General features: G+C 43.9%; 1 protein-coding gene across 1 annotated transcript; it reads left to right on the top strand.

The window, feature by feature from the left end:
* The first annotated feature begins 1363 nt into the window (after window positions 1–1363).
* On the top strand, window positions 1364–26390 carry ABHD17C (abhydrolase domain containing 17C, depalmitoylase). The gene is made up of 3 exons (XM_028707221.2): window positions 1364–3100; window positions 18696–18875; window positions 24872–26390. Exons 1-3 carry the CDS (start codon window positions 2580–2582, stop codon window positions 25089–25091), a joined length of 921 nt encoding a protein of 306 aa, XP_028563054.1. The 5' UTR covers window positions 1364–2579; the 3' UTR covers window positions 25092–26390.
* Window positions 26391–27357: the final 967 nt, after the last annotated feature.

Below are 27357 nucleotides of genomic sequence, written 5' to 3'. Positions count from 1 at the left end.
AATGCCCTCCCTTCAGAGGTCAAGGAAATAAACAACTATCTGACTTTTAGAAGACATCCGAAGGCAGCCTTGTTTAGCGAAGTTTTTAATGTTTGATGGTTTATTGTGCTTTTAATTCTGTTGGGAGCCATCCAGAGTGGCTGGGGAAACCCAGCCAGATGGGTGGGGGTATAATAATATTAATAATTATCCTCAGGTTCTCTTCCAACGTTACAATTCTAGGATTCTAAATAGGAAACACTTTCTATAATAATAATAATAATAGTAGTAGTAGTAGTAATAATAATAATAGTAATAATAATAATTTTTATTTATACCCCGCCCTCCCCAGCCAAGACCGGGCTCAGGGCGGCTAACACCAGGTAGAAAAACAATTGATTGAAATACAACTTAAAAACAAGATTAAAATACAACATTAAAATGCAGCCTCATTTCAGTAGGAACTCAAATCAAAAACTTTTGGGGGGATAAAAACGTCAAGTCTTCACCAAGGCCAACTATCCAGACTGGTCCTGATTCCAGACTGGTTCTAATTCTTGTTTCACATTTTCTGCTCTAGGAGTCAGCTGGGAAGGGAAGACAGAAAACCTCCACGGACTTTAAATCTTCGGGGCAAGGAGCCTTTAAGGACACGTAAGTTACTGGAAAGCGAAAGCAATAAAGCTGCTCGCTCATTGGCACAGCTAAGCAGGGTCTGGTATGGTTTCAAATTGGATGGGAGACCACGTTTCCAGATTCTTGCATTGCAGGGGGGGTTGGACTAGATGACCCGCTGTGTCCTTTCCCAACCCTACAATTCTATGACTGACAGCCCCACGAGTGAGAGAAAGCAACTCAGCAAACCCCCTCCTGCTACAGCGCCAGGGCAAAAGGCTAAGGCCAGCTGCGCCTGCGCAGCGCGCTCTGCTGCGGCGGGCGAGGGACAGAAAATGAAACACTCCGCGAGCCCTCTCCTATGAGGGTTACGTCAGGGGGAGAGAACAGAGCAGTGATTGGCCCGCTCCCTTTAAAGAGGCCGGCACCTCCCTCACCCAATCCAGCGCCGCGTCCCGGCGCGGCAGCAGCCGCAGTCACGCCTTATTACACCTGCGCCAATCCAGGGGGCGGAAGAGAGTTTATGGCGCTTAAAACTCTATGGTTGAGAGGAACGGGGTGTGTGTGGGGAAGGTAAGGGGTGCGGGAGGCGCATGCGCACGCCGCCGTCGGCCCACGCTCCTGATTGGTCCGCCCGGCTCCTCGCTCCCTCGCGCTATCTCGCTCTTCCTCTCCTCCGCCGCCGACCGCCGCAGGGTCCGCTTATTAGAGATACAGCGAAGTGAGGGTCAAGAGGGGGGGCGGGCCTTAACCCGGAAGTGGTGTTGCAGGGGGAGGGGGGAGGTGGGGAGGGGAAAAGAAGAGGACGAGGAGGGACCCGAGACGTGATGGCCGCCGCCGGCAGCTCCGTGTGAGAGCCCTCATTCGACCCCCCGGCCTCTCTTTCTCCCCGAAGTGGACCTGCCCGCCTCAGGGAAGCAGCCGCGGCCGAGCGGGAACGGGGCGACTCTCCATCCCCTGACTGACAGGCAGACACTCAGACTTCCAGCTGTTCCCCTCCGGGCTTCGGCCTCCTCCTCCTCCTGCTGCTGCTGCTGCCCTGCTCTGCTAGGCGTCCCCTCGAGGTCTCCGTCAGTGTAGGGGGAGCAGTTTGGAGGTCGCGAGCGTGTTGTTTGTGGCCTGGTTAGGTCTTCAGTGTGGAGAGGGAGGCGGAAGGGGGGCGTCCTAGTGAGCTCAGGTGTTCGGTGAGGCTCTCCTTTGAGGAGGGAGCGGCTGAGGGGTCTGCAGGAAGGGGGGGAAAAAAGATTTTCCCTTTTTGAGGTTGGGCCAAGTGGGCTTCAGCCGATTAAGGGGCGAGGCTCCTTGGAGACCCTATGGGACTCGATAGAAGGGAAGGTTTTCAGAGTAGGGCTAGGTAGATATTGGGAAGAACTGGAAAGGTCTTTTTTATTTGGAGGGTTCATGGTCTTCTGTTTGAAGGGGAATTGTGTTTTTTTAAAAGGGGGGGAGGACCGGTATTTTGGCAGAGCTCTGGGAGGGGCTTCTTCTACCCATTCAGTTCAGATAGATCTGTATAGCACAGGTCGGGAGAGCAAACCCTTGTGGTGCATTTTGGGCTCCTTCGCTGACAGGATTGTATTGGGGTCATGCGGGGTTTCCAAATCTGGGTTAGGTGACAGTTTTAATGTTGGGAGGTGAGGAGGGCCTGGTAGCGCATGAGGTGGAGGGCCTTACAGGGTGTAAAGATTGAACTTAAGCGGCTTCACGTTGCTGGAAGAAAGAAGCACTTTGTGAGGGCTTGGGTGGGAGGCAGTTTTCAAGGAGCTATAGAGAATGGTGTTGAATTTTGGGTGTCATCTTGGGTTTCCCTGCAGGTAGTTGGCTTGTTGGGTGTGGAAGACTAGTAGTAGTCTAGTAATTAGACTGGTAGTTAATGAAACGGGTTGCAATTAGCCTGTGTTGCTTGGGGTGAGACAGTTCATCCCGTATCCGCTGTGAATTTCCCTCCATCTCTCCTTGGTGCGGTTCTCCATCAAGCGCCTCTGATGCCAGAACAAGGCCCCAGAATGAACGGTTTCTCTCTGGGCGAGCTATGTTGGCTCTTCTGCTGCCCACCTTGCCCCAGCCGCATAGCTGCCAAGCTGGCTTTTCTGCCCCCAGAGCCCACGTACACTGTGATGCAACCAGAACAGCAGGAAGGTGGGGCTGCTGCAGTGGGGACGCCGACAGGTAGCTGCAGCCTGCACTTGACTGAGCGGGCGGACTGGCAGTATTCCCAGAGAGAGCTGGATGCCGTGGAAGTCTTCTTTTCACGCACAGCCCGGGATAACCGGCTGGGATGCATGTTTGTACGCTGTGCTCCTTCTAGCCGGTATACACTGCTGTTCTCCCATGGCAATGCTGTTGACCTGGGCCAGATGTGCAGCTTCTATATTGGTCTAGGCTCCCGCATCAACTGCAATGTTTTCTCGTATGATTACTCTGGTTATGGAGTGAGCACTGGTAAACCATCTGAAAAAAACCTTTATGCAGACATCGATGCAGCTTGGCAGGCCCTCAGAACAAGGTAAACGGCTGTTGGGTAAACATGCCTATGAACATGGTGGAGGGTATTTCTGATTTCTTTGGGGCTGCTTGTTTGACCCTATACTTTTCCCTTGTTGTGGAATCACTGTAAACTGGCCTCCTTTGATGCAGTAAAGTTGACCACTCCACCCCTTTTTTGTGATGATGAGTTACCTCAGAATCATACAGGCTACTGACATTCAAGGGAGTTTATGTTCCTTGAACGGCAGCCCCCCATGCTGTTTAGCAAATCTCTCCTGAAACTGAGAGGGTATTCATAAGCAGCTTGTAGCATAGCATTGCGAGCTACAGTTGGAGTGGTGGGGAATGCTGGGGGTCTTAGTTGAACCTAAAGTATCTTTAGATCCTAGATTTTGAAAGGTGGTGGTATTCTTGACTTGCTGCTCTGATCATGGAGCAAGAAATGCTCAATGTAAAAACATGGCATTAAGAAACATAAGGAAAGCCCCGCTGGATTTAGGCCCATCTAGTCCAGCACCTTGTCCTCATAGTGACCACCCAGATGTGCATGGAAATCCCACAAGCAGGCCTTAAGTGTGATAGCCACTTGTGATTTCTGGCAACTGCTATTCAAACGCATACTGCTTCCAGCAGCGGAGATAGCACATAGCTTGTTGTATGTACTCATGACAGCTAAATGGTACAAGAGAACAGTAATGTCTAATTATTATACAACATGGTTTCTTTGTATTCTTGGACAGCGCAACAGGGTAAAATATGACATTTTAGAATGCTAGTAGCATTACCAAGTATTAAATGTACCAGTTGCATCATTGCATACTATGATGCAGCTTCAGCACTGAGGTGAGTATGGGAGTACCAGAGCTGGTGTGCTGCACTCTTCAGAGTTCTTAATCTATTTAGTACGTGATGAACTTATGCAAAGACCTTTCACCCACACAGTCTGTCTATTTTTAAAAGATCCAAAGTTCAGGTACATTTGATAACTACCTACAACAAGGAAGTTTCTATCAGTGTTTGTTTCTAGGGCTTTGTCTTTACTTTAGATTTAGTTCTTGGCAGGTAGTTGATGGTGTAGTTTTGAGTATTTGCTCCAACGACGCCAAGATGGATCTTGCCCTCAATGCAACTTGTTTGATTTGGAGCTAATGCTGAGTAGATACTGTATAGTTTTGAGCATAAATGTTGAAAGGCTGTGCTAGATTGGCTGCTGGCTGAGAAGACCAGTTACTTCTCAGTATGCTTCGGATTACCAGTTGCTGTAAAGTTCAGGGGTGGCAAGTGCTGTTGTGCTCAGGTCCTACTTGTGGACTTTCCATAGGCATCTGGTTGACCACTGTGAGAATATGATGCTGGAAAAGAAGGGCCGCTGGCTTGATCAAATAGCCTTTTCTTATATTCTTATGTGTCTTGCATGTTTCCTTGCAGTTTCTCAATACTGTCTACAGACTTTTCACTTGCAAATGGAATCCAGTTTAATGTCTTGTAATTTTGTTCTCTGTGAAAAAAGTGAAAAAGTTCTTGACTTTGCTTTGTTTACTGTCCCAAGCATTTAAATCAGGTAGGGGGAACCTGTTGCACTCCATATGTTGTTGGTCTCCAGCTTGCACCATCCTCAGCCAGTATGGCCAAGGGTCAAGTGATGATGGGAGTTGTAAGCCCAAAACATCTGAAAGGCCAAAAGTTCCCCATCTCTGATTTAAACTCAGTTAAACTGGGAGGCTCTTGAACCCATCATTGCATGTGGAAACGCAGGTTGTATAAATGACTAAAAGTGTTCTTCTTCCCCATTCCTCCCTCCAAACAAACATACTTATCCTGATGAGACAACTGTGACCTTTCAGCTCAGAATGATTTGTTTTCACCTTTATGGGCTTGAGATTTGACTAGTGGGAGAGGTTGTCTTCAATTACATGCCATTTTGTCTTTAGCTTTCTTTAGGATTGACAACAAACTTATCTAACCCAGGAAGCATGTTCCCCATGAACAGAATAATCAGTTATGTAATTAACATAGGTTATGCATGTGTTTGATGTAATAAGAAACACTGATAATCCATTCAGTTTGAGAAGAGGCTAACTGAGCTAGGGAGGCTCTGTCTTAATTGAAAATGAATGTTCAGGGAGTAGTCAAGGAGGGATGGAATTTGAACAATATTAGAGGGCAGAAAGGAGCCCATAGGGGATTTGGGACTGGATTCACAAGGAAGGACATTTGGCCACTGAAACATCTCAAATCTGTGCAGTCTTGTCTTGAGTATTTGGCGGTGGGGTGTATTAAAACAATTGTGTGCCACATTTTTCCTATGAATGGCACGCAAGCTGACTACTAGCTAATGACAGAGGCTGCATTCACATTTTTAAAGAAAGCTATCTTGCTAATATGGCCCTTTTGTTTTTGTATGATTCTTTGGCATCTGATGAATGTACTGTTAGAAGCCGGTTTCTGAGATCTGGTAAATTTGTTTTTTTGTAAAGTTCTATGCCTAATTTCCTCTACTCATTCTTGGTACTTTATTTTAAGATTCCTGAGTAGGTTTGATGGACCCACGTACTGTTCATTGGCATCAAATCTTGATCTGGTGATTTAAAGTGGCCACACACCTTTCTGGCTTAAGCTGTCTAAAGGGCCACCCTTGGTACTAGCCTGCCTGTGCTTTGAGATGGGCCTTGGGGGCTCTACTGGTCTGCCAGCCGGTGAGTTCTTGTTGGGGTAGATGGACATGAGAGAGATGGTATTATCAGCAGTAGCCCTACAGTTACGGAATTATCTCCCAGGTGGTGTATATAAGACACCTTATATGAAAGCCTTCAGGCAGGCACTAAGTTATTTCAGGTTGCATTTTCTAAATAAGTGCTGTGATCCTATTGATTTTTAGTGATGTTTAAATGGGCTTTAAAAGCAATGTTGTGTGACTGGTTTTATGACTTAGCTGGGTTGTGCTTTTTTCACGTTGTATATTTTTGTGATTTGTAATTGTATTTAGTCTTGTAGAAGCCAATTTCTGCGGACATTTATTCTAAAAAGCAGATTATAAATGTTGTAAATGCATAAATAGAATGTAAATGCTTTCCCACTGAAAGTTCCTTGTCTAGCAACCTTCACTTGTGCGGCATTAAAGGCTTAATTTAATTTAGGTCACACTGCCTCGATTTGTTTCGAAGAATGGAATACTTGGATATATGAGTTTAAATAGTATGTTTTGATTGTGTGAGGAAATTCTTGATATGAAAAGTAATCTCATAACAAAATTGCCTGCTGTAATAGATTTTTGTTTGTAGGCTTATGGTGTGTTTCAATAATACCTCTTAATGACATTATGTGAACAAGTGAAGAGCATTTCAGCCTGACTTGGAGAAAATTAAATCCAGCTTTTGGCCAAGATGTACAGTTAACTACAATCTACTTAGGATTTTTTACATTGCATTCTTGAATGCATTTGAATTCTTTGGGACTTTAACAATTGCCTCTTTCTTTCTACTGCAGACAATATAAAATGGCATCGTATTCATTATTTGAGATTGTGATCTTTAACGTATTGACTAAACTCTGCATCTGGTTTTCAGTGAGTGGAAAATAATTTTGGTAGAAATATAAAAGTACCTTAGGCTAGCTGTGTGTTATTGTGCATAAATGATGGCTAAATAGGTGCCTATCACCTATTCTTTGTCTCCTCCCACCCCTCATAATAGAACAACAGCTTGCACTTAATTTTCTTCCATACTTAGCATTTATATATAACACAGATTATGCATTTAATTGCTCAACTAAATTTCCAGAAATTCATTATGCGTGTAATCATTCCATTGAGATCTCCCAAGTTGAATAGTAATAAATAGAAGAGTGATAACCCCTTAAGACAGCTGGCCTATATTTTTGTTACAGTTAAAGCTGCAGTCCTATACACACTTACCTGGCAGTAAGTCCCACTGAATTCAGTGGCACTTAACTTCTTCTGTGAAGTCTTCTACAAGATTACACTGAATATGTGGGTTTTAAAAAATTAAATGCACGTACTTACTTGGAGCTGTACCTAGTTCCCTATGACTAGTAACAATCTCTTGCAAACAACCAAACAGGGAAACTTTTGCAAATCAGAGAACTGGTTCTTTCCCCCCTTTGTGGCATCAGTCTGTCATAAATCACTAATATAAGTGCAGGTGGGCTAGTAAACCTTTGTGGAATCTTTCAAGGCTGCTTGATATAAGTGCTAACAAAACTTATTATAAAGTTAAAAGTAAACCACCAGCCATTCACATTGTCAAGGCATTAAAACAGGTGTGGGGGAACCTTGTAGTCCTCAAGGTAACTGTTCATCCCAGTTCATTGGCGAGGCTTCCTAGGGCTGATGAATGCTGGAATCCAATAACATCTGGAGTGCCACAGGTTTCCAATTCCTGCATTAGAGGGAGGAAAAGCCTTAACTCTTCTTTTTAATGAACTGAGAAAGGACTTTAATGAACTGAGAAAACAAACTCAAAATTTCCTAATTAAGCATGATACCAACTGGTTGTTTAAACAACATATTAGCCAGGTCTAAATAGAGCATTTATTTAGGGCCATAAATAAGTCCTTTGGTCATGAAACTTAAAAATATTCTTTAGTGCAAGGGGAAAGATAGCAAGGCTACTAAGGAAGACGATTTGCTTAGAGTACAGTTTTAAATTCATTTATTTGGAAATGTCCCATTTCAGAATTTCTGCCAAGTAAACATTCATAGAATTCTATTGTAGGTATTCAGAACTTTCCAGTAGCAAAGTCTGGTGGTTAATGGACAGGTCAGTGTTTTCTTATGAGATGGAAAGAAAATGATCACCATGTTATCTGGTGATGAATATTTATGATTCTGCTTCTATGAAATGGAGTATAATATAGAGCTCAGGTAGTTCAAGGTATAAAATAAATGGAACCAGGACTCTTTGCAAGTCCTGACTAGTGGTTACACATGGTTGGGGTCAGTGTAGCTCTAACACTGCACCATGGTTAACTGTAAGCAGGGAAGAGACTGCAGCATGTTTCCCATTTCCTAACCATAGTTAAATGGTAATAGAATTGTCGGAAGGGACCCTGAGGGTCATCTAGTCCAACCCTCTGCAATGCAGGGATCTTAACATGCGGTTCCCTATTCAATTCGAAACCATACCAAACCCTGCATAGCTTTCCAAATGTGCTAGCAGTTTTATTGCTGCCCCATAGCCTATTCTCACATCCACGCCAGACCTAAAAAGAAACACGACTGGCAAGCTCTTAAGTCTTGTTACAGCAAAAACTTGTTTGCGTGCTAAATTAGTAGAAAGGCTAGTCCCTGTGGTTTTTTAATAACAGGTTTGTGCCGTAGCATGTTAACCTGCCACATGCCAAGAGGGCACAAAGCAGTTTTCAGAAGCACTTGAAGTTGTGGCATGAGGAAAAACAGACTCTGCCAGCTTCATAATATCCCTTCCAAATGATACTGAAGGAGGTTATGGCCCTTAAGTGTGTGGAAACAAAAACTAGGCTTTAGTCATTTCTGCTGGTCTTACTTTTGAAGTACCAAGAAGTTGTTAGAAACCAACATAGAAACAAATACAGCTTGCAATATATGAGTGTTGTAGTGTAGCTCCTCTCTTGTGGGTGCCTTACTGAAGGGAACTTAATGACCTCATGCATCTGTTTTATAGACGGCTTTAAAAAAAGGTGCTGTTTGTTCACTTCTAGGAATTAAGTACTTATTTTCTTCCAGACTAGTCTTGTAGCCTTTTTATTCATCATGGAATAAATTGATTGTGTCGTATACACAGTAGCTGACCATTAAATATACATCAGGAAATAGCTGAGATGGTTGGTTTTAGGCCTCAAAGAGATGGGTCCTATAGAGTGAACTTTTGCCCTTCCAGCTGGTAGTAGATCTCATCAGCTGAGTTGTAATTGTTTATACAGTGGTGCCCCGCAAGACGAATGCCTCGCAAGACGAAAAATTCGCTAGACGAAAGGGTTTTCCGTTTTTTGAGTCGTTCCGCAAGACGAATTTCCCTATGGGCTTGCTTTGCAAGACGAAACGTCTTGCGAGTTCTTGCGAGTTTGTTTCCTTTTTCTTAAAGCCACTAAGCCGCTAATAGCCGCTAAGCCGCTAATAGCCGTGCTTCGCAAGACGAAAAAACCGGAAGACGAAGAGACTCGCGGAACGGATTAATTTCGTCTTGCGAGGCACCACTGTAGCTCAATTTTGTTTCTGTTTTTTGTCTAGAGTCCTGGATTGGGGCTCATCTTGTTTCTGCTCTGCAGACTGGGCATTGTCTAGAAATCTCTCAACTGCACCTTGCATACAGTAACTCACTAGAAATCTGCAGCTGTAGTACAACAGCCTGCAAACTGTAGGAGAGCCACGTGCTTTTGCCAGCTTGATTCCTCAAGCATTCAAGTTGCCTAGATACAAGCTTCTGAAAATTGTTGGATTGGATATCTTGGCGAGGTCTGCATCCGGTTTCAAATGCCTAAATACTCTAGGACTGTAACTTCAGATTGCAGCCAGGCTGGCTTGATAGCACCAGCGTGGTTTTGTTTTAGGGCAGCATGACGGGAACTTTGTGTAACCGAATACACTTCCTACCTGTAAATACCCTTGCTTGTCACAGGCTGCTGTGAGCCACTTAAGGAAGGTAGGGGAACTTCAGAGATTGCTATGTGAGTGCAGTTTATGACTGCAGAAAACAACACTACTTTGCAGGTGGCAGAGGAAAGTGGGAACTGCCTTTAGCTGGTAGGCTACATTTGGCTTGTGGGCAACGGGTTGGGCAGACCTTCTGCAGCATACTTAGGATTTCCTAGTACTTGTATGGAATGTTCTGAAAATATGGGTGTCTGTTCTTTTCAGGATGTAGTAGTTATTCCTTCAGGCCCCCATAGGAAGACATGGGCTCCAATTTTGAATAGCAAAGTGGGATGGATTAGCACTTTCTGATTAACTAGTAGGATTAACCAGAAATATACAGTGGTACCTTGGTTCTCGAACGGCTTGGCTCCCGAACAAATCAGTTCCTGAACGCCACAAACCCGGAAGTAGGTGTTCTGGTTTGTGAATGTTTTTCAGAAGCCAAACGTCCGACTCGGCTTATGTTTGATTGCAGGAAATTCCTGCAGCCAATCAGAAGCCTGGTTTTCAGACTGTTTTGAGAGTCAAACGGACTCCTGGAATGGATTAAGTTCGAGAACCAAGGTATCACTGTACAAGTAATCAAGCTTTACAGTAAAGTGAATCACATATTGGTGAGAACTGATGTCAGAAATGTTAATATGACCAACAAGCCTGGCAAGGGTTGGTAACTATTGTTATGGTTGGGGGTGAGGTGGGAAAAGGCTTGCACGTTGCCAGAGAGAAGGGGACTAGCACACTAGTCAAAATCTACTATAGTGAGGGTGAAATACTACTAGCAGTACTAAAGGAAATTTGTCCCAAGCTTCTTGCATATGATTATCAGCAGTGGTAGATTAACCATAATTGTTCTACATTGCTTGTGTTGGTCAGCTAACGTTAAAATTCCTGAAAGTATACTGCACGACCAGTGAAGCAAAATGATTCTGGCAAGTATATTGAATGTTATAATTCCAAATCAGTTCTTTAAGTGTCATTGCTTTAGTAGCTAAAACAGCAAAAGCCCCATATGAGGAGATATCAGTATCATTTATTGTTAGTTAATTCTTATTTTGTGTTGTATTTATATACCTAAACCTAGATTGTGGATTTTTCTCTTTGTAGTATTGAATTTATTCTGTGTTTGTTGAATAGTTGGGTTTTTGTTTTTTTCATTTTTGAAAGTACAGTGCTACCTAGATTTACGAACTTAATCCATTCCAGAAGTCCGTTCTTAAACCAATAGAGTTCTTAAACCAAGGCGCGCTTTCCCTAATGACGCCTCCCACTGTTGGTGCCCTTCCACCATTCGGCTTCTGTTCCTAGACCGAGGTAAAGTTCGCAAACCGGAACACTACTTCCAGTTTTGCGGAGTTCTTAAACCAAATAGTTTGTAAACAGGGCAGTTCTTAAACCGAGGTACCACTGTATTTTGATGTTATGAATGTTTGCTGTAAGCTGCTTTGGGTACAGCTCATTGTTGAAAAGCAGCATACAGTGGTACCTCGGGTTAAGTACTTAATTCGTTCCAGAGGTCCGTACTTAACCTGAAACTGTTCTTAATCTGAAGCACCACTTTAGCTAATGGGGCCTCCTGCTGCTGCCGCGCTGCCGGAGCACGATTTCTGTTCTTATCCTGAAGCAAAGTTCTTAACCTGAAACACTATTTCTGGGTTAGCGGGGTCTGTAACCTGAAGCGTATGTAACCTGAGGTACCACTGTATAAGTAAATTTAATCAGTTTGCAATAGTATAAAAAAAACTTCCGGGGGGGGGGGGGGACCCTGCTTAATCAGAACTGAACAGGTTGGCTGACTGTTGCATGGATAAAAACTGGATGGGAAGGAAATCCATCATTGTCTGGATATATAATTTCCTGGTTCACACTGAGAGAAGCTATTTTTAAATGTCCTAGGGATAGAAGTGGAAATTACCCATAGAATTCAATTGAGAAATCCAAGATTTTAATTAACTGGGATTGGGCACTTCAGGACAGAAGACTATCTCTTCCTGGTTTTAGTCTGTTAAGCACCACATTTAGTGGTGGTTGTGTTCTAAGAGTAAAAAAAAATCTACAGAAGTTGCTAGTTCACTTTAAAAAATAATAATCTGCCCATTTATACAGTCTTAAATTGCTGTCACAATACTGTCTATTGGAAAGGAGAAAAGGCAACAACTTTTCGGTTGGTAAAAACTGAAACATTTTTTGTTTCAGGCAAATGATCTGGTTACAGAGACTAAGACTGCTACGCATAGGCAAGTTACTAAAGATATTGCATATACATGTGCTCAAAAAACCCATTCTGGTTTCCTGGAGACCCTTGATTTACTTCTACAATGCTTTTTATACTTCTAAATCAAGGGGGAAATATATTCTCAGAACACTATTTACCATAGGTGAGTGGCTACTTAAAAGCCAGAGAAAGTGTGTTTTTATAAGGAATCCAAATAGCAAAGACTATTTAGAGACACATGTTTCCTATTTCAGAAAACATCGTGAATTCTGTACTTTCCTAAAGATCAGGGAAGATAACTTTGTCCGGGGGTATCTGTTGCAGAAAAATTCCCCAGAGAGTAGCTTTGTATAGAACTCATACACCAATCCAGTTAAAAGTATATAATGGAATGTAGCTCAGCTCTTCTGAATTATTGATACTTCGGTCAGTGAAGGGATTCCTTAGTGACCAGCAAATCCTTGCTGCCTGTGGTAAGTAAGCTTTTCTGTTGCTAACATTCCTTTGCTACAGGTCACGTTTAATTAAATGCAACTAACTCAGTTAAAGTGAATTTAGTGCTCTGTGTGCGGTTTTCTAAATGAAGCTGCGTACATTGATATGATATTAGACGGTGTTTATCTTCTCGCTGTTCCTTGGAAAATGAAGCCATAACGTTAGGGAAGTCGTGTAGTAAAAGTTAATTCATAAGACATGCACAATCTCTCTTCTCTTTGCATTTAATTTCCCTCTGACCTTCCCACCATCTGCATAAACGCCTGCTAATTTTGGAATACACTTCATTTATCTGAATTGGACTGTGGTCCTTGCAGGTTTACGCCATACTAAATTTGTTAGACTTTAGGGCAGGAGTGGGAAGCCATTTTCACCCCCAGGGCTGCATTTCCTTTTGGGCAGCCTTCCAGGGGCCACATACCTGTGGTGAGGAGGGCCAGAGGCAGAACAACAAATGTGAATGTTATCTTTATACAGTAGGGTAATTTCTGCACACGTTCCCATACCTCTGTCTGCCCTCCACCAGACAAGCTAGAGGCATGATCAGAGTTCAAGAATGCATTTACAGTCAGGCAAAAACATTAATGGAGGTGGGGAAGCAGGACCTATGAAAGGCATGGCAGTTCCCTTTTATCTTGTTTATACCACTGTTTCCTCTCTGCTTTACTGTACAGCATCTCAGCTACTTGTCTAGACTTAAAGGGTTAAATCTCCAGGTGTACACTTCACACATAAGGCAGGAGTCAAATGAAAAGAAAGTAAAATTAGGGACTCAACCATTGCATCCTTACAGTGGTGCCTCGCAAGACGAAATTAATCCGTTCCGCGAGTCTCTTCGTCTTGCGGTTTTTTCGTCTTGCGAAGCACGGCTATTAGCGGCTTAGTGGCTATTAACGGCTTAGCGGCTTTAAGAAAAAGGAAACAAACTCGCAAGAACTCGCAAGACGTTTCGTCTTGCGAAGCAAGCCCATAGGGAAATTCGTCTTGCGGAACTACTCAAAAAACGGAAAACCCTTTCGTCTAGCAAGTTTTTCGTCTTGCGAGGCATTCGTCTTGCGGGGCACCACTGTATTTGTCTGACTTGGAACTTTTAAGGAAGAAAATGCTTTGATAGTCTTTCCACCGGAGTCTCCTTCATAGCAGAATAGACAGTCTTCTGGTGTCAATGTAGCCTCATCACAGCAGGGTTACCTGGTAGCACCAGCAAGGATATTTTTCTTTGAAGCACGCAAGTATATTTTGTAGCAAACCAAACTAACTCTTCCATTCATTCGTATCATTAAGAGAAAAACACCCAAGCACCGCAGTCATAGTCGTAAAGCCATTAAGCTCTGCATTTACTTCCTAAATAAGCAGCTAGTGTAAATGTGTGTGTTATGCTAACTGCCATAGAGCAAATACACAGGAATTGAGCGCAGTACGCCAAGTTCCGTTTTAATATACCAATGCAGAAAGAACAGCTGTTTTCCATACCTTCTGGTTCTCCCCTGGTCTTGCCATGTGAACTCTGCAGATCTGTGCTGTGCATTCAACACAAGAGAAGCTGCTTGCACGGTCATAGGTTTTGGGGGGGTGGGGGTGGGGAGGGAATTCACTTTCCCCTGGTTATTTATAGCAGGAGGCATTCCATGTTTTTGTTCCAAGTCAGTTTGTGGTTTCCTTCTGTTTCCAGCCAGTTCCAGACTTCTGCTTGCAGCCATACAGGTTTCTACCATGGTGTCATTGTGCATCCCCCCTACTCTTGCATTGGTAGGTGTGATAAGTGCTCTGCATGGTGCTTGTGGTGCTTGCACTGCCACTGGACTCTCTCTTAGTGGTGGCGGTGGCGGTTTGGACATCATGGTAAAAGTAAGGATTTTCAGGCCTAAGTGGGAACTGTGTATCGTCTCTTTTCCTCCCTCTGCACTATGGACCAAAACTGGTTCTGGGCTGCAGCTTTCAATATTAGCAGAATGTAAGCTGCTTAAACATTCTGACCCCTGTGCTTGAGTAGGGCCAGCTGAGGTGGGCTCTCTTAAGATAATTATTGTTAGTGTTTGCATTTTTCCGTTCGCCAGTCAGATGAATTCATTCAATCTAGCTCTCTAAAAACTTTGGAGTGCAGGTTAGTTTTGTTGTACAGATACAGTTGAAAATTGCTGTAGACTTTTTCAAGATTGGCTTACTTTTCAATGAAGAGCTTAACTTAGTGTACAGATTTGACTGGCTATTTCCTGATTCTACATTTTCATTCCCATTCCAAGGATTCACATTGTGATAGTACCTTAAAAACCTGTGGAGGGTGTGGGGCAAAAGACACTTGCCTGTGGCCAGCTCTATATGTCATCAGTAACGAAGTCAAAACAGCTGGGCTTTTTTGATACACAAAGAAAATGTTGTTGTGGCAACAGAGATGGCATAGACATTTGAATGTGGACATTGTGTTTATGCTGTCTCAAGGACGAGGATGGTTCAGCAAGACAACCTAGTAATTTTTAAGTTTAAATGCTGTTTCCATTAACCCATGGGTCACAAATGCTTTTAAAACATACAGTAGGCACCAACAACCAGTAGATCCAGGGCTAAATCTGACCCACCTAAGAAGTGCTGTCCAGTTCCCTTAGTCCAAGGCTGGGAAACCTATGGCCCTCCAGATGTTTTGGATTAATCCAACAAAACCATGGGCTCCCCATACCTGCCTTAGCCAATCCAGAAGCATGTGTTTTTGTGTGGTGTAGAGGGGTCTCTTAAATATATATATATGATTTATCATAAGCATATGTACAAGCACATAACCTTACAAACAATAACAGAACTGTACACAGAGCATAATCAGTATTAATTTTTTTTTTACAAAGATGCAATTCCATATAGCTGAGATTTTAAGATGAGTCTATATAGCCCAGCCACAATGAAGAGTGAGTCATGGGAGGAGTAGTAATGTGATTCTCCTTTATTTAACTCAAAACCGGAAACCAGACCACGTCAAAATGTCTGATTTAGTTTTGCTGCAAACTGTGCATTAACATCTGTTCAGATAAAGCAGTGTTCCATATACAGTCATATTTTGGATCTTAAATGACTTGTGAGTTGAAAGTTTTGGGTCCCGAATGCCACAAACCCAGAAGTGTTTGTTCCGGTTTGCAAACGCTCTTTGGAACCTGAATATATGTTGTGACATCTGTGGGTTCCAATTGGCTGCAGGAGCTTCCTGCAGCCAATCGGAAGCTGTGCCTTGGTTTCTGAACTGTTTTGGAAGTTGAACAGACTTCCGGAACAGATTCCGTTCGACTTCCAAGGTATGACTGTATTAGTAAAGCATGCTTCAGGCATAGGAACTTTAGATGGTTTCTAATCTGGCTGCTGATAGTAACATAAGTACTAGACTTTTATAAGTTATGGGAGGATTAACATAATTTGATAAAGAAAGAAGGGATCTGGAGGCAAATGTTGTTGAGTAATAGTCACTATCATTGAGAAAACCCAGGTCCAGAATGATTGACTCTCCTTACATTCCCACCACAAATGAATGAATGAACCCTTTCCCCACACCCCATCTAACAAGACGGAGACACAGTATTCATAGTATGGAAAGGTGTCTAGTGCCGTCACACAATGACTTTAAGAACGGCCGAAATGGACTTAATAGGGGGGCTTCACCCATAATCAATCCCATTGTGCCTCATTGTGTGGGTTCTGTGGCCATGAGACTGACTATAGCAGTCTCTTTTGCAGAGATGGCTCTTCCCCTGCTGTGACTTCAGTACAACTAGTTTCTGACTCAGAGTAAATAGGGCAGAAACACTGTTTTTTAAAAGGAGGATATGAATAAAGGGTATGCTACTCTGAAATAATTTGTTGATAATTCGTGAGTCTAACCAATATCGGCTAGCAACAAATATTCAGATTCGCAACTTAATTTCCATCAGAGCAATGTGCATTGGGACATGGCTGGAGGCTTTGAGCTGAATTGGATTGAACCATTCCAAGTGCACCAGAGAATTACAGCAATCTCTAAACTGAAGAGTTCTTCCGATATCTCTGCAGTTATGGTTCTCAAGACCTATAACTTAAAATGTGGATCATTATCATTTAGGGCTGAAAGAGTAAACGTTCTTCCTTCACGTGCATCCCATTGAACTTGCTGAGTTTTAATTACACCTGAGGTTAGGCTGTGTGATGGTTATATGTAGATTTGTGGGGTGGTGTACACATGCTTGATGATTTCTCTGCAGTTGATGATAGGCAGCTGAATGTGTGAACCGTCACTCCATTGAAAAGCATTGCATTTGAGATGTGCCAGTTCTGCTGAGGGTTGTTAGCTATGTGACAGCTCCCTCAAACATGCAACTTATCGCTTGATATGACAAACACTCAGTTTGTGCACCAGACCAATGTTTCTGCAGAATTGTGCCAGCTAACCAGTTCCCTGTTTTTTGGAATAAAAAAATGTGTTCAAATGCTGAAAAGAATTATTAGAGGAAGCAATAAAGTACATTGGAGCAATGAACCTTTTGGACCTTTTCCTTCACCCCTTCTACTCTCTGGCTGAACTATGTATTAATAATACCTTGTTCGTAACTGCAGCCAGCCTTTCTCAACACACTGTTTAGGATACAAAGCTAAAGAGTAAACTGTAGTATCTTTCCACTGTGCTCCTCCCCTCTTCCATATTTTTTAATGTGCTCTCCATCTGTTGTTTTTGGGACTGTTCTGAGGAGATGATCTTTACAGGAGCAACTCAGTTGCATACCCATAAATTTCAACCTGGACATTCCATTGGGTTTTCTGTTTTTATAAGAGACAACAACCCTGTTGATTCAAGGAAGGTATTTTTAGTAGCTACTCAGTAAGTCTCCTTGAAAATGCACTGGGCACTCTCTCTAAGATAGACCACCAAAGAGCTGACTAGGACAGTCTGCTTCAAGCTATACAGCGGGTCAAATGTTTTTGTACAGGAGCAGCGCTCTAAAACTTCCTTGTTGAATATTCAGTAGTATCTGGGAAGCTGTCTTGTATACCCCCCTCAAAAAACATCCTGCATTATTGATTATATAAGATATATTTGCTAAAATTTTGTCCTGCTTATGGCTATTTACTCTTTATGTAGAATTTAGTAGTTCTTTCTTCACAATGTATCTTCACAACAGCCTTATTAAATGGAAAGCGGTTTCCATAATGCAAGCAGGGAAACTGAACAAGGAACAATTATTTGTTCAAAGCCACTCAGTGCATTAGTAAAGAATTCTGAGTGTTGCTTCTTGATTGAAAATGGAAGTCTATGGAAGCCAGAGTGGTGTAGTGGTTAAGAGCGGTAGTCTCGTAATCTGGGGAACCAGGTTCGCGTCTCCGCTCCTCCACATGCAGCTGCTGGGTGACCTTGGGCTAGTCATACTTCTCTGAAGTCTCTCAGCCCCACTCACCTCACAGAGTGTTTGTTGTGGGGGAGGAAGGGAAAGGAGAATGTTAGCTGCTTTGAGACTCCTTCGGGTAGTGATAAAGCGGGATATCAAATCCAAACTCCTCTTCTTCTTCTATGTTTTTTAATGCACTTGCTTCCCGGAACTTTTTCTTATTGTTGCACTAAGTCAGTTCACTGTCAAGATCTCCTTTGCTTTCTTGCTTTCCTTTCTTTGCTCGGCTCTCTCTTTGTTTTTCCACCTGCATGTGGGGCTTGGAAGCTCCAACAGCTGTGGGGGTTGACCATACAAATCTTTTGCACTTGGCTAAATCTAAACACATTTGAGCAGCAGCAGTACAGTTGGTGTCCCTGACCTCAAATGCATTTCTACTAATGTGGCTATATATTAAATTTGTTTATGCAGCAAAGCAGCTGCTTTTCATGGTCCAAGTCAAAATGGCAGGTCTTGTCCAACTGCAGGCTTGATAGTCTCCCACCATATTTGTTTCCCCATGTGCATTCCTGTTTCTGTATCCCAAGTGGGCAAGTGGGTATTTTACATATGAGCTCTCACGCAGAACTGAAAGCACCAACAAGAGTACTGAACACTTAAAATATCATATATCCATACAAAACAAGAGTAACCAACATGGTACCCTCCAGATGTTGTGGACTACAACTCCCATAAGTCCCAGCCAGCAACATCTAGAGGGCATTGTGTTGGCTGCAAGGACCTTCAAAATCCCATGAATTGACAGTTAAAAAAAATAAATATGAATTTTACATCTAGAGAATAAAAACACCAGTTCCCCTTTCCTGGAATACCCTTTTTAAAAAATAAAAATAAAAAACAAAGACAAAATACACTTCTCTTTTCCTCTTTTCTGTGTTTACAGGTATGGGGTCAGTCCTGAGAACATCATTCTGTACGGACAGAGTATTGGAACCGTTCCCACTGTGGACCTGGCATCTCGGTATGAGTGTGCCGCTGTAATCCTTCACTCGCCCTTGATGTCTGGGTTGCGGGTAGCTTTCCCGGACACTAGGAAAACATACTGCTTTGATGCTTTCCCAAGGTATGTACAGAACTTGCTCCCAGGAAGCCATTGTTCATTTATAATACTTAAATTGGACATGTGCCTTTCAAAATGGCAACAACTAAGCAAGGTCCATGGGTACATTACTTAACCAAGAGTAGATGTAGTGGCCTCAGGAATATCAGCATATTAGAGGGTAAAAAGCCCCCTGTTCGGTGGTGCTTTGAGGGTTTTTTCTTCTAGATATATCCTTCATTTAATGTTTATCATGAAGTATGTTGGTGGTGATTTAATGAGGGTGGCCTCATTGGGAGACACCACCTGCAAAGCATACCAGGAGGGTTCCATGTTCACTGCTTGGCACCTTCACATTATTTATTAAATTTATATTCCTCCCTGAAGGGTGCCCAGGGTGGCAAGTAGCATAAAATCTGCTGAAACCATATCCAGCATACAATAATGAAAATGATCTATAAAAATCACAGTGCCTAGGTGTAACTATTCCCTTCAAAAGGCCTGGGGAAATAAAAGTGTCTTAAAATTCTGCCTGAAAGTAGTCGGGAGAAGGGGACTGCCAGATTTTCCCTGGGAAGGGAGTTCCAGAGGAGGTGAAGAGCAGAAAGTGACCTCTGATACTGTGGGAAGACGCTGGCAGCCAGAGTTGATCATGCTTGGCAAGATGGGCCAGCATTCTGGGTCAACAGAAATATCTTCAAATGTTCACATATTGCTATATACTTCTTAACTTGAATTGGCATCTTGAGTGCGGATCCACTGCTGACCTTTGCAAACCAAAGGTATTCTGTGTTTCTCCTGTAAATGCTTTTCGCGTGTTCTTTAAAAATATTGTGGGGTGTGCCTTTGTTCCACTTTGGAGGGAGTGGGGACTGGACTGGACTGGAGAATTGTGAAGAGGATATGTAGTTCAACTTGTATTGACCTTGAAGGTGAGAATGGTGGGTGTAATTGCATGCAACTTGTAGCGGTGCTTGAATATTAGTCAATGACTGGTTACAAAAACCATTTCTGCCTCCATAGTAGGCACCCACTTCAGTATGGATGTTCTAGTTCCACCCCCACCTTCAGAATATGAAAAGTCACTTAGCTGAACTGGTTTCCTGTGTCTTGTTCTGAGGGAATGCCTAGCACTTAATAGACTCTGTGGTTAGCAAGTTTGAAATGGTCCAGAGCACAAGCATTTTGGTGGTACAAGATCCACTGAAATGAATGGGCCAAGCTTTGAGAACCGGAGCTGAACTGGAGCAGTTCATCCATTCTTGGAGGGACGTTTCTGGTGGGGTGCGCTGGAATTATGTGCTTTTGCTATCGTGTCTTGGTATAATTCCTCTGCCCTCCTGCCTTTCTAACAGTTACAAATATTTACTATATGACAAATTCTTCCTCTGAACATTCAGGCTTTAAAAAATTATTCACAAGGTTTGGAACAGAGCTTGGATGAAATAGGCCAAGTCAAATAGGAGGTGAAAAACATCGGGGCAGAGACAGCGGAGGTATTATATCATTCACTTTCTCTCTTTGCTTTCTCGAGAGCTGTTTCTTACCAATGGTCTGAATTCACTTGATCTGTTAAATGCTTTGGTACTTGAACGAATGCCCCCCTCCCTGTCCTTGTAAGAGAGAGAAAATTGTTCATTGCAGTTTACACAGAAATCTTTTGTGTTTGCTGATGTCCGATAGTCTCTGTAGATTTCTCTAGCTGCAGAACGGTGTGGTTAGGAATACCAAGTGAGGCTAATGTGCTTTCTGAATGCTGCGTTCCCAAGCAGCTGAGCTGGCAGTGGGATGCCTTCCAGTGGTTTAGCAAGCTGTAAATATTGTTTTGCTGAAATGCCTGATTAGGGATGAATGACACTAATTATGTGAGCACCACAATGGAGAGACTTCCCCCCCTCAAGTTTCCTAAAAGTGAGGACTGACAATCTTGTTGTTAAGTCTTTGCATACATAATTTCATTAAGTGTTATTAATACATGTATGGGAGAATCCCACTTGTGGCTGTGTCAAGGATTCGAAAACGTAAGTTAGCAAGGATAAGATACATTTTAAAAGAAATACCGTATTTTTCGCACCATAGGACGCACTTTTTCCCCTTCAAAAATGAAGGGGGAATGTGTGTGCGTCCTATGGAGCAAAGACAGCATAGCCCCGCGACCCTCTGCCGGCTGGAGAGGTGACACGCAGCTATGGCAGGAGCCTCTATAGCCGCGCGCCACCTCTCCAGCCGGGAGAGCGCGCTCGGGGCTAAAGAAGCCCCCCGCGACACTCTCCCAGCTGGAGAGGTGACACGCAGCTATTGCAGCAGCCTCTATAGCCGCGCGCCACCTCTCCAGCCGGGAGAGCGCGCATTGGGCTAAAGAAGCCCCCCGCGACCCTCTCCCGGCTGGAGAGGTGACATGTGGCTATGGCAGGAGCCTCTATAGCCGCGTGCCTTTGCGCTGCTCCCCGACCTGCTCTTTGGGGCTGGTGGTGGACTTCCCCCCGCCAGCCCCAAAGAGCAGGTCGAAAGGAACCTGAAGCCTGGAGAGTGAGAGGGGTCGGTGCGCACCGACCCCTCTCGCTCTCCAGGCTTCCAAGGTAGCCGCCTGAAGGCGTCTGAACGCACCTTAAACGGCACCTTGTTTTAGAGGGGGAAAACAAGAGGGGGGAAATTCTCCCCCTCTCTGCGCAGCGCCTCCTGCCGCTTCGCTGAAGGGGCGCTGGGCAGAGAGGGAGATAAATTTTTTTTCTTGTTCTCCCCCCTCTAAAACAAGGTGCGTCCTATTGTCCGGTGCGTCCTATGGTGCGAAAAATACGGTATATATTTAGGGAAGGATCCCTCTGAGTCTTCATTGAATCCTCACACCAGTTCACCACCCTGTTAGAAATAAAAGACATAGAACAGTGGTTCCCAACCTGGGGCTGGCAGACCTCCAGAGGGCTGTGGGGTTATCCCAAGGGGTCAGTAGCAGTGGCACAGGACAGTGAGTCCCTTGAGTGGCAGGGTGGAGGCTAGAGCCAGGGCAGGAGGGCAGGAGCTGAGGGCTGGGATGCCAGCAAGGCAGAGGGACAGTGGCGGCTTACTTTGCCCTTCATCTGAGGCACTTGAGTGGCAGGCTTTTTGATGCAGGACATGTCCAGTGCTGCCGTCCATTGGAGGCTCCTTGGTCTCCCTCCCTCGCCCAGGGTCCTGCCAGCAGAATGACCTTCCATCCAAGATGAGAGCAACCCCCATTCCTCATTCCCTTTGGCTTTCCCTGACCTCTTCCATGCCACTTCCCTTTAGCATTGGTGCCTCCAAGAGAATGATGCATAGTGAAACCGGCTGGCAGAAAAAACAAAAAGGAGCTGCATGCTGTGGTACAGCAGGGGTAGCCAGCTGGCAACCAGGGTCATGGCTCGGTGGTAGAAAACATCAGGTTTGGCTGCTGGGTCAGGCCAATGGCCTATCTATTCCAGTGCCCTATGGGAAGCCTGAAAGCAAAGAGTGTGTGCTTTGCATGCAAAGGGTCCCAGGTTCCATCCCTGGTATATCCAGGGAAGGCGGATAAAGTCCCCTGCCTGGAACCATGGAGAGCCATGGCCAGTCAGTATAAAGCATGGTATAAGGCAGTTTTCTATGCACACTCTCCCCAGCACAGCTCCAATTGAATTCCAGTGTGCCTCAACTGTTCACTCCAACATACAGGCAAATATCCTGCTAACCCCCTCCTCCCTGGTGGGAACAGCATCTAAAGTTTTGGCAGAATGCTTGACTCGTTTCTTCTGTTCTTCCCATTTGCTTCTTGCATGGACATCAGCTGCTGAGTTGCACAAAGAGAGACTTCAGAAAGAGACTTTGATGTTGTGCACACTGGTACGGAGAGGGTTAAATGGCCCCTTCCCTGTTCCCCATTTCCTGTGGGAGGCAGGATGGACATCCATTTCTGCCAGCACCCTTTGCTCAGTTCAGAATATTGCCTCTCTTTAATAAAAGCAATAGCCATGAGCTGACATCCAGCCCTCCATGCTGTACTCAGAGAGGGCTGAACATAATATTTTGCTTTCTTCCTCTTTAAAGATTAACAGGAGGTTCTTGCATCTCCCACAACAACTGCCCATGGTTGCCTCAGTGAGGTCTGCCTCAAAATCTGAGAACTGTGAGCCTCCAATGACCTCCTTGTATTAATTTTATTTACTTATTTACATTGTGAATTTCCAAAATCCACTGCGAATCTCCAAGTGGCTTCTTAGAAAGAGCAGCTGTAGCTTTCCTGCCAGGCACAGTTGGACAGTGTTGGCAGAAAAGAATGAACAAATGGCACTTTCTTTTTCGGGACATATTGATGGAAAGACACAGAGCGTAAAGCTCTGAATATGAGAATAGTCTAATTTAACAACAAGAGCATGAACGCTCATCCGGGCTTCAGAAGTGGCCAAGCTGAATTAGCCATTTCTCCTTCTAGAATGCTGGAAACAGATGACTTGTGTATCCCTCTGGCTTTTCAGTTATCTGCCAGGAACCCTTTCCACAAGAATAGTAGATAAGACCAGTCGTTGAATTAGACCACCGTTCTGCTTCCTCATAAGGCTCCACAAGATGTCTCCAGAAAGCAGGGAATGAAGACAGTTGCCCTCTCCTCTCTCTTCCTCCCTCCAGGTGGTTTTTAGAGGTTGTCTACCTCTAAAATATTGAGTTTATATATAGCTGGGCCCTATTGCCCCTTATTCAGGGGATGCGGGTGGCACTGTAGGTTAAACCACAGAGCCTAGGACTTGCCAATCAGAAGATCGGTGGTTCGAATCCCCACAACGGGGTGAGCTCCCGTTGCTCGGTCCCTACTCCTGCCAAACTAGCAGTTCAAAAGCACGTTAGTGTGCAAGTAGATAAATAGGTACCGCTCCAGCAGGAAGGTAAGTGGCGTTTCTGTGCACTGCTCTGGTTCGCCAGAAGCGGCTTAGTCATGCTGGCCACATGACCCGGAAGCTGTATGCCGGCTCCCTCGGCCAATAAAGCGAGATGAGCGCCACAACCCCAGAGTCGGCCACGACTGGACCTAATGGTCAGGGGCCCCTTTACCTTTATTGCCCCTTATTGTCTCAGAGCAGGGCCATAGAACATACCCAGTGCTCTCCTGTAGCCATTTGCTGCTAAGGAGCATCTGCAATGGGAGACAGAGTTCTCTTTCAGGTGCTGCTGCTGAAGGACCAGGTGCACATCCCAGGAGTCATTTTCGACTCACAGCTGGTCCAAAATGGAGGTGTAGGTCAATTCTGTGTCCAGGGCAGCTGTTTACCAGCTCCATCTGGTACGCAGGTTGAGACCCTTCCTGCCCATGGACTGCCTTGCCTGAGTGGTGCATGCTCCAGTTATCTCCCACTTGGACTACTGCAATGCGGTCTACGTGGGGCTACCTTTGAAGGTGACCCGGAAATGGCAGCTAATCCAGAATGTGGCAGACTGGTGACTGGGAGTAGCCACCAAGACCATATAACCCCAGTCCTGAAAGACCTACATTGGCTCCCAGTACGTTTCCAAGCACAATTCAAAGGGTTTGTGCTGACCTTTAAAGCCCTAAACAGCCTCGTCCCAGTATCCCTGAAGGAGCGTCTCCATGCCCATCGTTCTGCCCGGACACTGAGGTCCAGCTCCGAGGGCCTTCTGGTGGTTCCTTCCCTGCGCGAAGTGAGGTTGCAGGGAACCAGGCAGAGGGCCTTCTTGGTAGTGGCGCCTGCCCTGTGGAACACCCTCCCATCAGATGTCAAGGAAATAGACAACTATCTGACTTTTAGAAGACATCTGAAGGCAGCCCTGTTTATGGAGGTTTTTAATGTCTGGTGTTTTATTGTGCTTTTAATTCTGTTGGGAGTTGCCCAGAGTGGCTGGGGAAACCCAGCTAGATGGTCGGGGTTTAAATAATAATAATAATAATAATAATAATAATAATAATAATTAATCTTTCCCAGAGTTTTCCAAAACAACTGTGACAACCTTGATTTACTCTGGTTACTGAACTTAACCAGTAATGCTCTCTTGGTTTTTGTCTTTTACATCCTCAGCATTGACAAGATCTCTAAAGTAACCTCTCCCGTCCTGGTGATTCACGGTACCGAAGATGAAGTAATAGATTTCTCGCATGGTTTGGCGATGTACGAGCGATGTCCCCGGGCGGTGGAGCCCCTGTGGGTGGAGGGGGCTGGCCACAACGACATAGAGCTTTATGCACAGTACCTAGAACGACTAAAACAGTTCATATCTCACGAACTCCCCAATTCCTGAAGAAACCTACTTGATCTCTTTTCCTTTTCTTCTTCTTTTTTTTTTTTACCTCAGTTAACTGTGAATGGAAGAATTTACCTGTTTTTGCACATGCATTAACTGGCTTAGCTGTAATAGCTTTATACTATGAATAAATGCCCTCTCATTAGGGTTTATCCAATCAGCTCTCGGCTGTCTTTTTATATCAGGAAACTGTTCTAACAGTCACTACTGTAATCCCAATTGTTTTTTTACCTTCAACACGCTAGAAAAGCTGGGAGTTTTAGAAGGGGTGCTAGCTAAACTTGAGGGATACTACTTAATCTAGCAGTTATAATACTTCCAACTTTTTCCCTACCCAACCCTTCAAGTTGCTTGTCTTATAATGTTTTCTTTCTCTTTGAGAAAAAAATCTTCCCACAATCTGGAATGCAAGAAATCTGGACGATAGCTTCCTACTGATTTATGGAACCAGTCTAAGAGCATTCTCCATGTAAAATTTCTAGCTGTGCTATTGTAATAACTGGAAAGGTTTTTTTGTGGTGATTTCTCATTGTGTTTTTTTGTTTGTTTTTTTGCCAACCTTACCTTCCTAAGTAAATTAATTAATGAAAATTTCCCGGGGTCACAGATTTTTAAAGGGGCTAATTCTGAAATGACCTTTCACCAGTTTTCTGCATATTTACAAAATATTCCTAAAGGAATAACGACTGAACGGCTAAACCCTTTAATTCTTTTTACTTTTTAAAAAATGTGTAAATTTACTAAACCCAGTTATTCAGATGATGTTTACACTCTGAATAAAAGCCAACTTTGGCATTTCCTTGTGTAAAGCATTCCTTATAGAGGTTTTTAAAAGTATTGTACATAAGTGTATTTACATTTATGCATAACTCCTGATTGGTAGTTTAAAATTTAAGTCTAGTTAACAAATTCTGGTTTGTATATGAATACATTTTGTTAAAGTTTTTATCCCTGCATTATTTTGCTATTAAAAGTTTTATAAGATTTCCAGGACAACTAAAAATATTTACACATTTGTTTCTGACAAATTTATGTAAGAAACTTTCATTGAAACTGATCCTTTTTGTTTAGGGGAAATTTTTCATTCTCTGACACTGGAATCGCACAGAATATGCAAGACAATTAAATCATTACACTAAGAGGCCTGAGGTTTTTTCCCAAATTGTACGGCCTTAAATGTACTGTAAGCCTCTGATTGTTGTAAAAATGGATTGCGATGGATTATGGTTTGTGTTCTTGTTGCCAGAATGCAACAACAGTGATTGTAATGGAATAAAGGATGCATGGAATAGAGAATACTGGACTTGGCTTCACTTTGTCCCATGGTCAAATTGCACCAAAAGCCACACAAAGCTCGTATATAAGTCTTTTATTACTGACACCAATCAAAGGATGAAGACTTGAAGATGTAAAGACAGTTTTGTGCTGCAGTATAGACCGGAGACTGTTAATGTCGTGTAATGACTGTGGTGTTGGGCTTGAGTCCAGTGGGTCCTGCATTCAAATCTTGACTCCCCATTAGTCACCAGTAGCCTGCATGCTTTTCATGTTGAAAACCATCTCTGGCTTTCTCCCTGCTGCCGATAGGCTATTCTGGCCTAAAATGATGGGCCAGTGGCACAGGCCCTCCCAGTGTCCCTATTTTCTAGGGACAGTCCCGGATTTACAGAAGCCGTCCCAGAATGTCCTGTTTTTCCATGGGCATCTCTATTTTCATCAGAGGAATGTTGGGAGGGTTATGTGACCCCTGAGCCAAGGAGATAACTTTACAACCTTGAAAGCTTGGGGAAGTTTTTTAATGTCAGCTAGGCGGGATATAAATAATAAAATTATTGTTATTATTACTACCACTATAGAATAGGTAAAGGTAAAGGGACCCCTAACCATTAGGTCCAGTCGTGACCGACTCTGGGGTTGCGGCGCTCATCTCACTTTACTGGCCGAGGGAACCAGAGCAGTGCACGGAAACGCCATTTACCTTCTCACCAGAGCAGTACCTATTTATCTACTTGCACTTTGATGTGCTTTCGAACTGCTAGGTTGGCAGGAGCAGGGACTGAGCAACGGGAGCTCACCCCGTTGCGGGGATTCGAACCAGTGACCTTCTGATCGGCAAGTCCTAGGCTCTGTGGTTTAACCCACAGCGCCACCCGCGTCCCTACCACTATAGAATAGGACATCCCTATTTTCATCAGAGAAATGTTGGAGGGCATGGTGATGAGACTCTGCCGAAGGCATCTTCATCTTCAAAGTTGAACTAGGC

Source organism: Podarcis muralis, chromosome 14, assembly GCF_964188315.1.
Source record: "Podarcis muralis chromosome 14, rPodMur119.hap1.1, whole genome shotgun sequence".
Lineage (NCBI taxonomy): Eukaryota > Metazoa > Chordata > Lepidosauria > Squamata > Lacertidae > Podarcis > Podarcis muralis.
This window is presented reverse-complemented; position numbering and strand designations above follow the sequence as displayed.

What these genes read in the sequence shown, in the direction of transcription:
- ABHD17C (XM_028707221.2), top strand. Translation starts at nt 2,580, where the DNA reads ATGCCAGAACAAGGCCCCAGAATGAACGGTTTCTCTCTGGGCGAGCTA. An exon ending in TGGCAGGCCCTCAGAACAAG is followed by an intron (nt 3,101 to 18,695) that starts GTAAACGGCTGT and finishes CTGTGTTTACAG; the next exon opens with GTATGGGGTCAGTCCTGAGA. An exon ending in TGCTTTGATGCTTTCCCAAG is followed by an intron (nt 18,876 to 24,871) that starts GTATGTACAGAA and finishes TTACATCCTCAG; the next exon opens with CATTGACAAGATCTCTAAAG.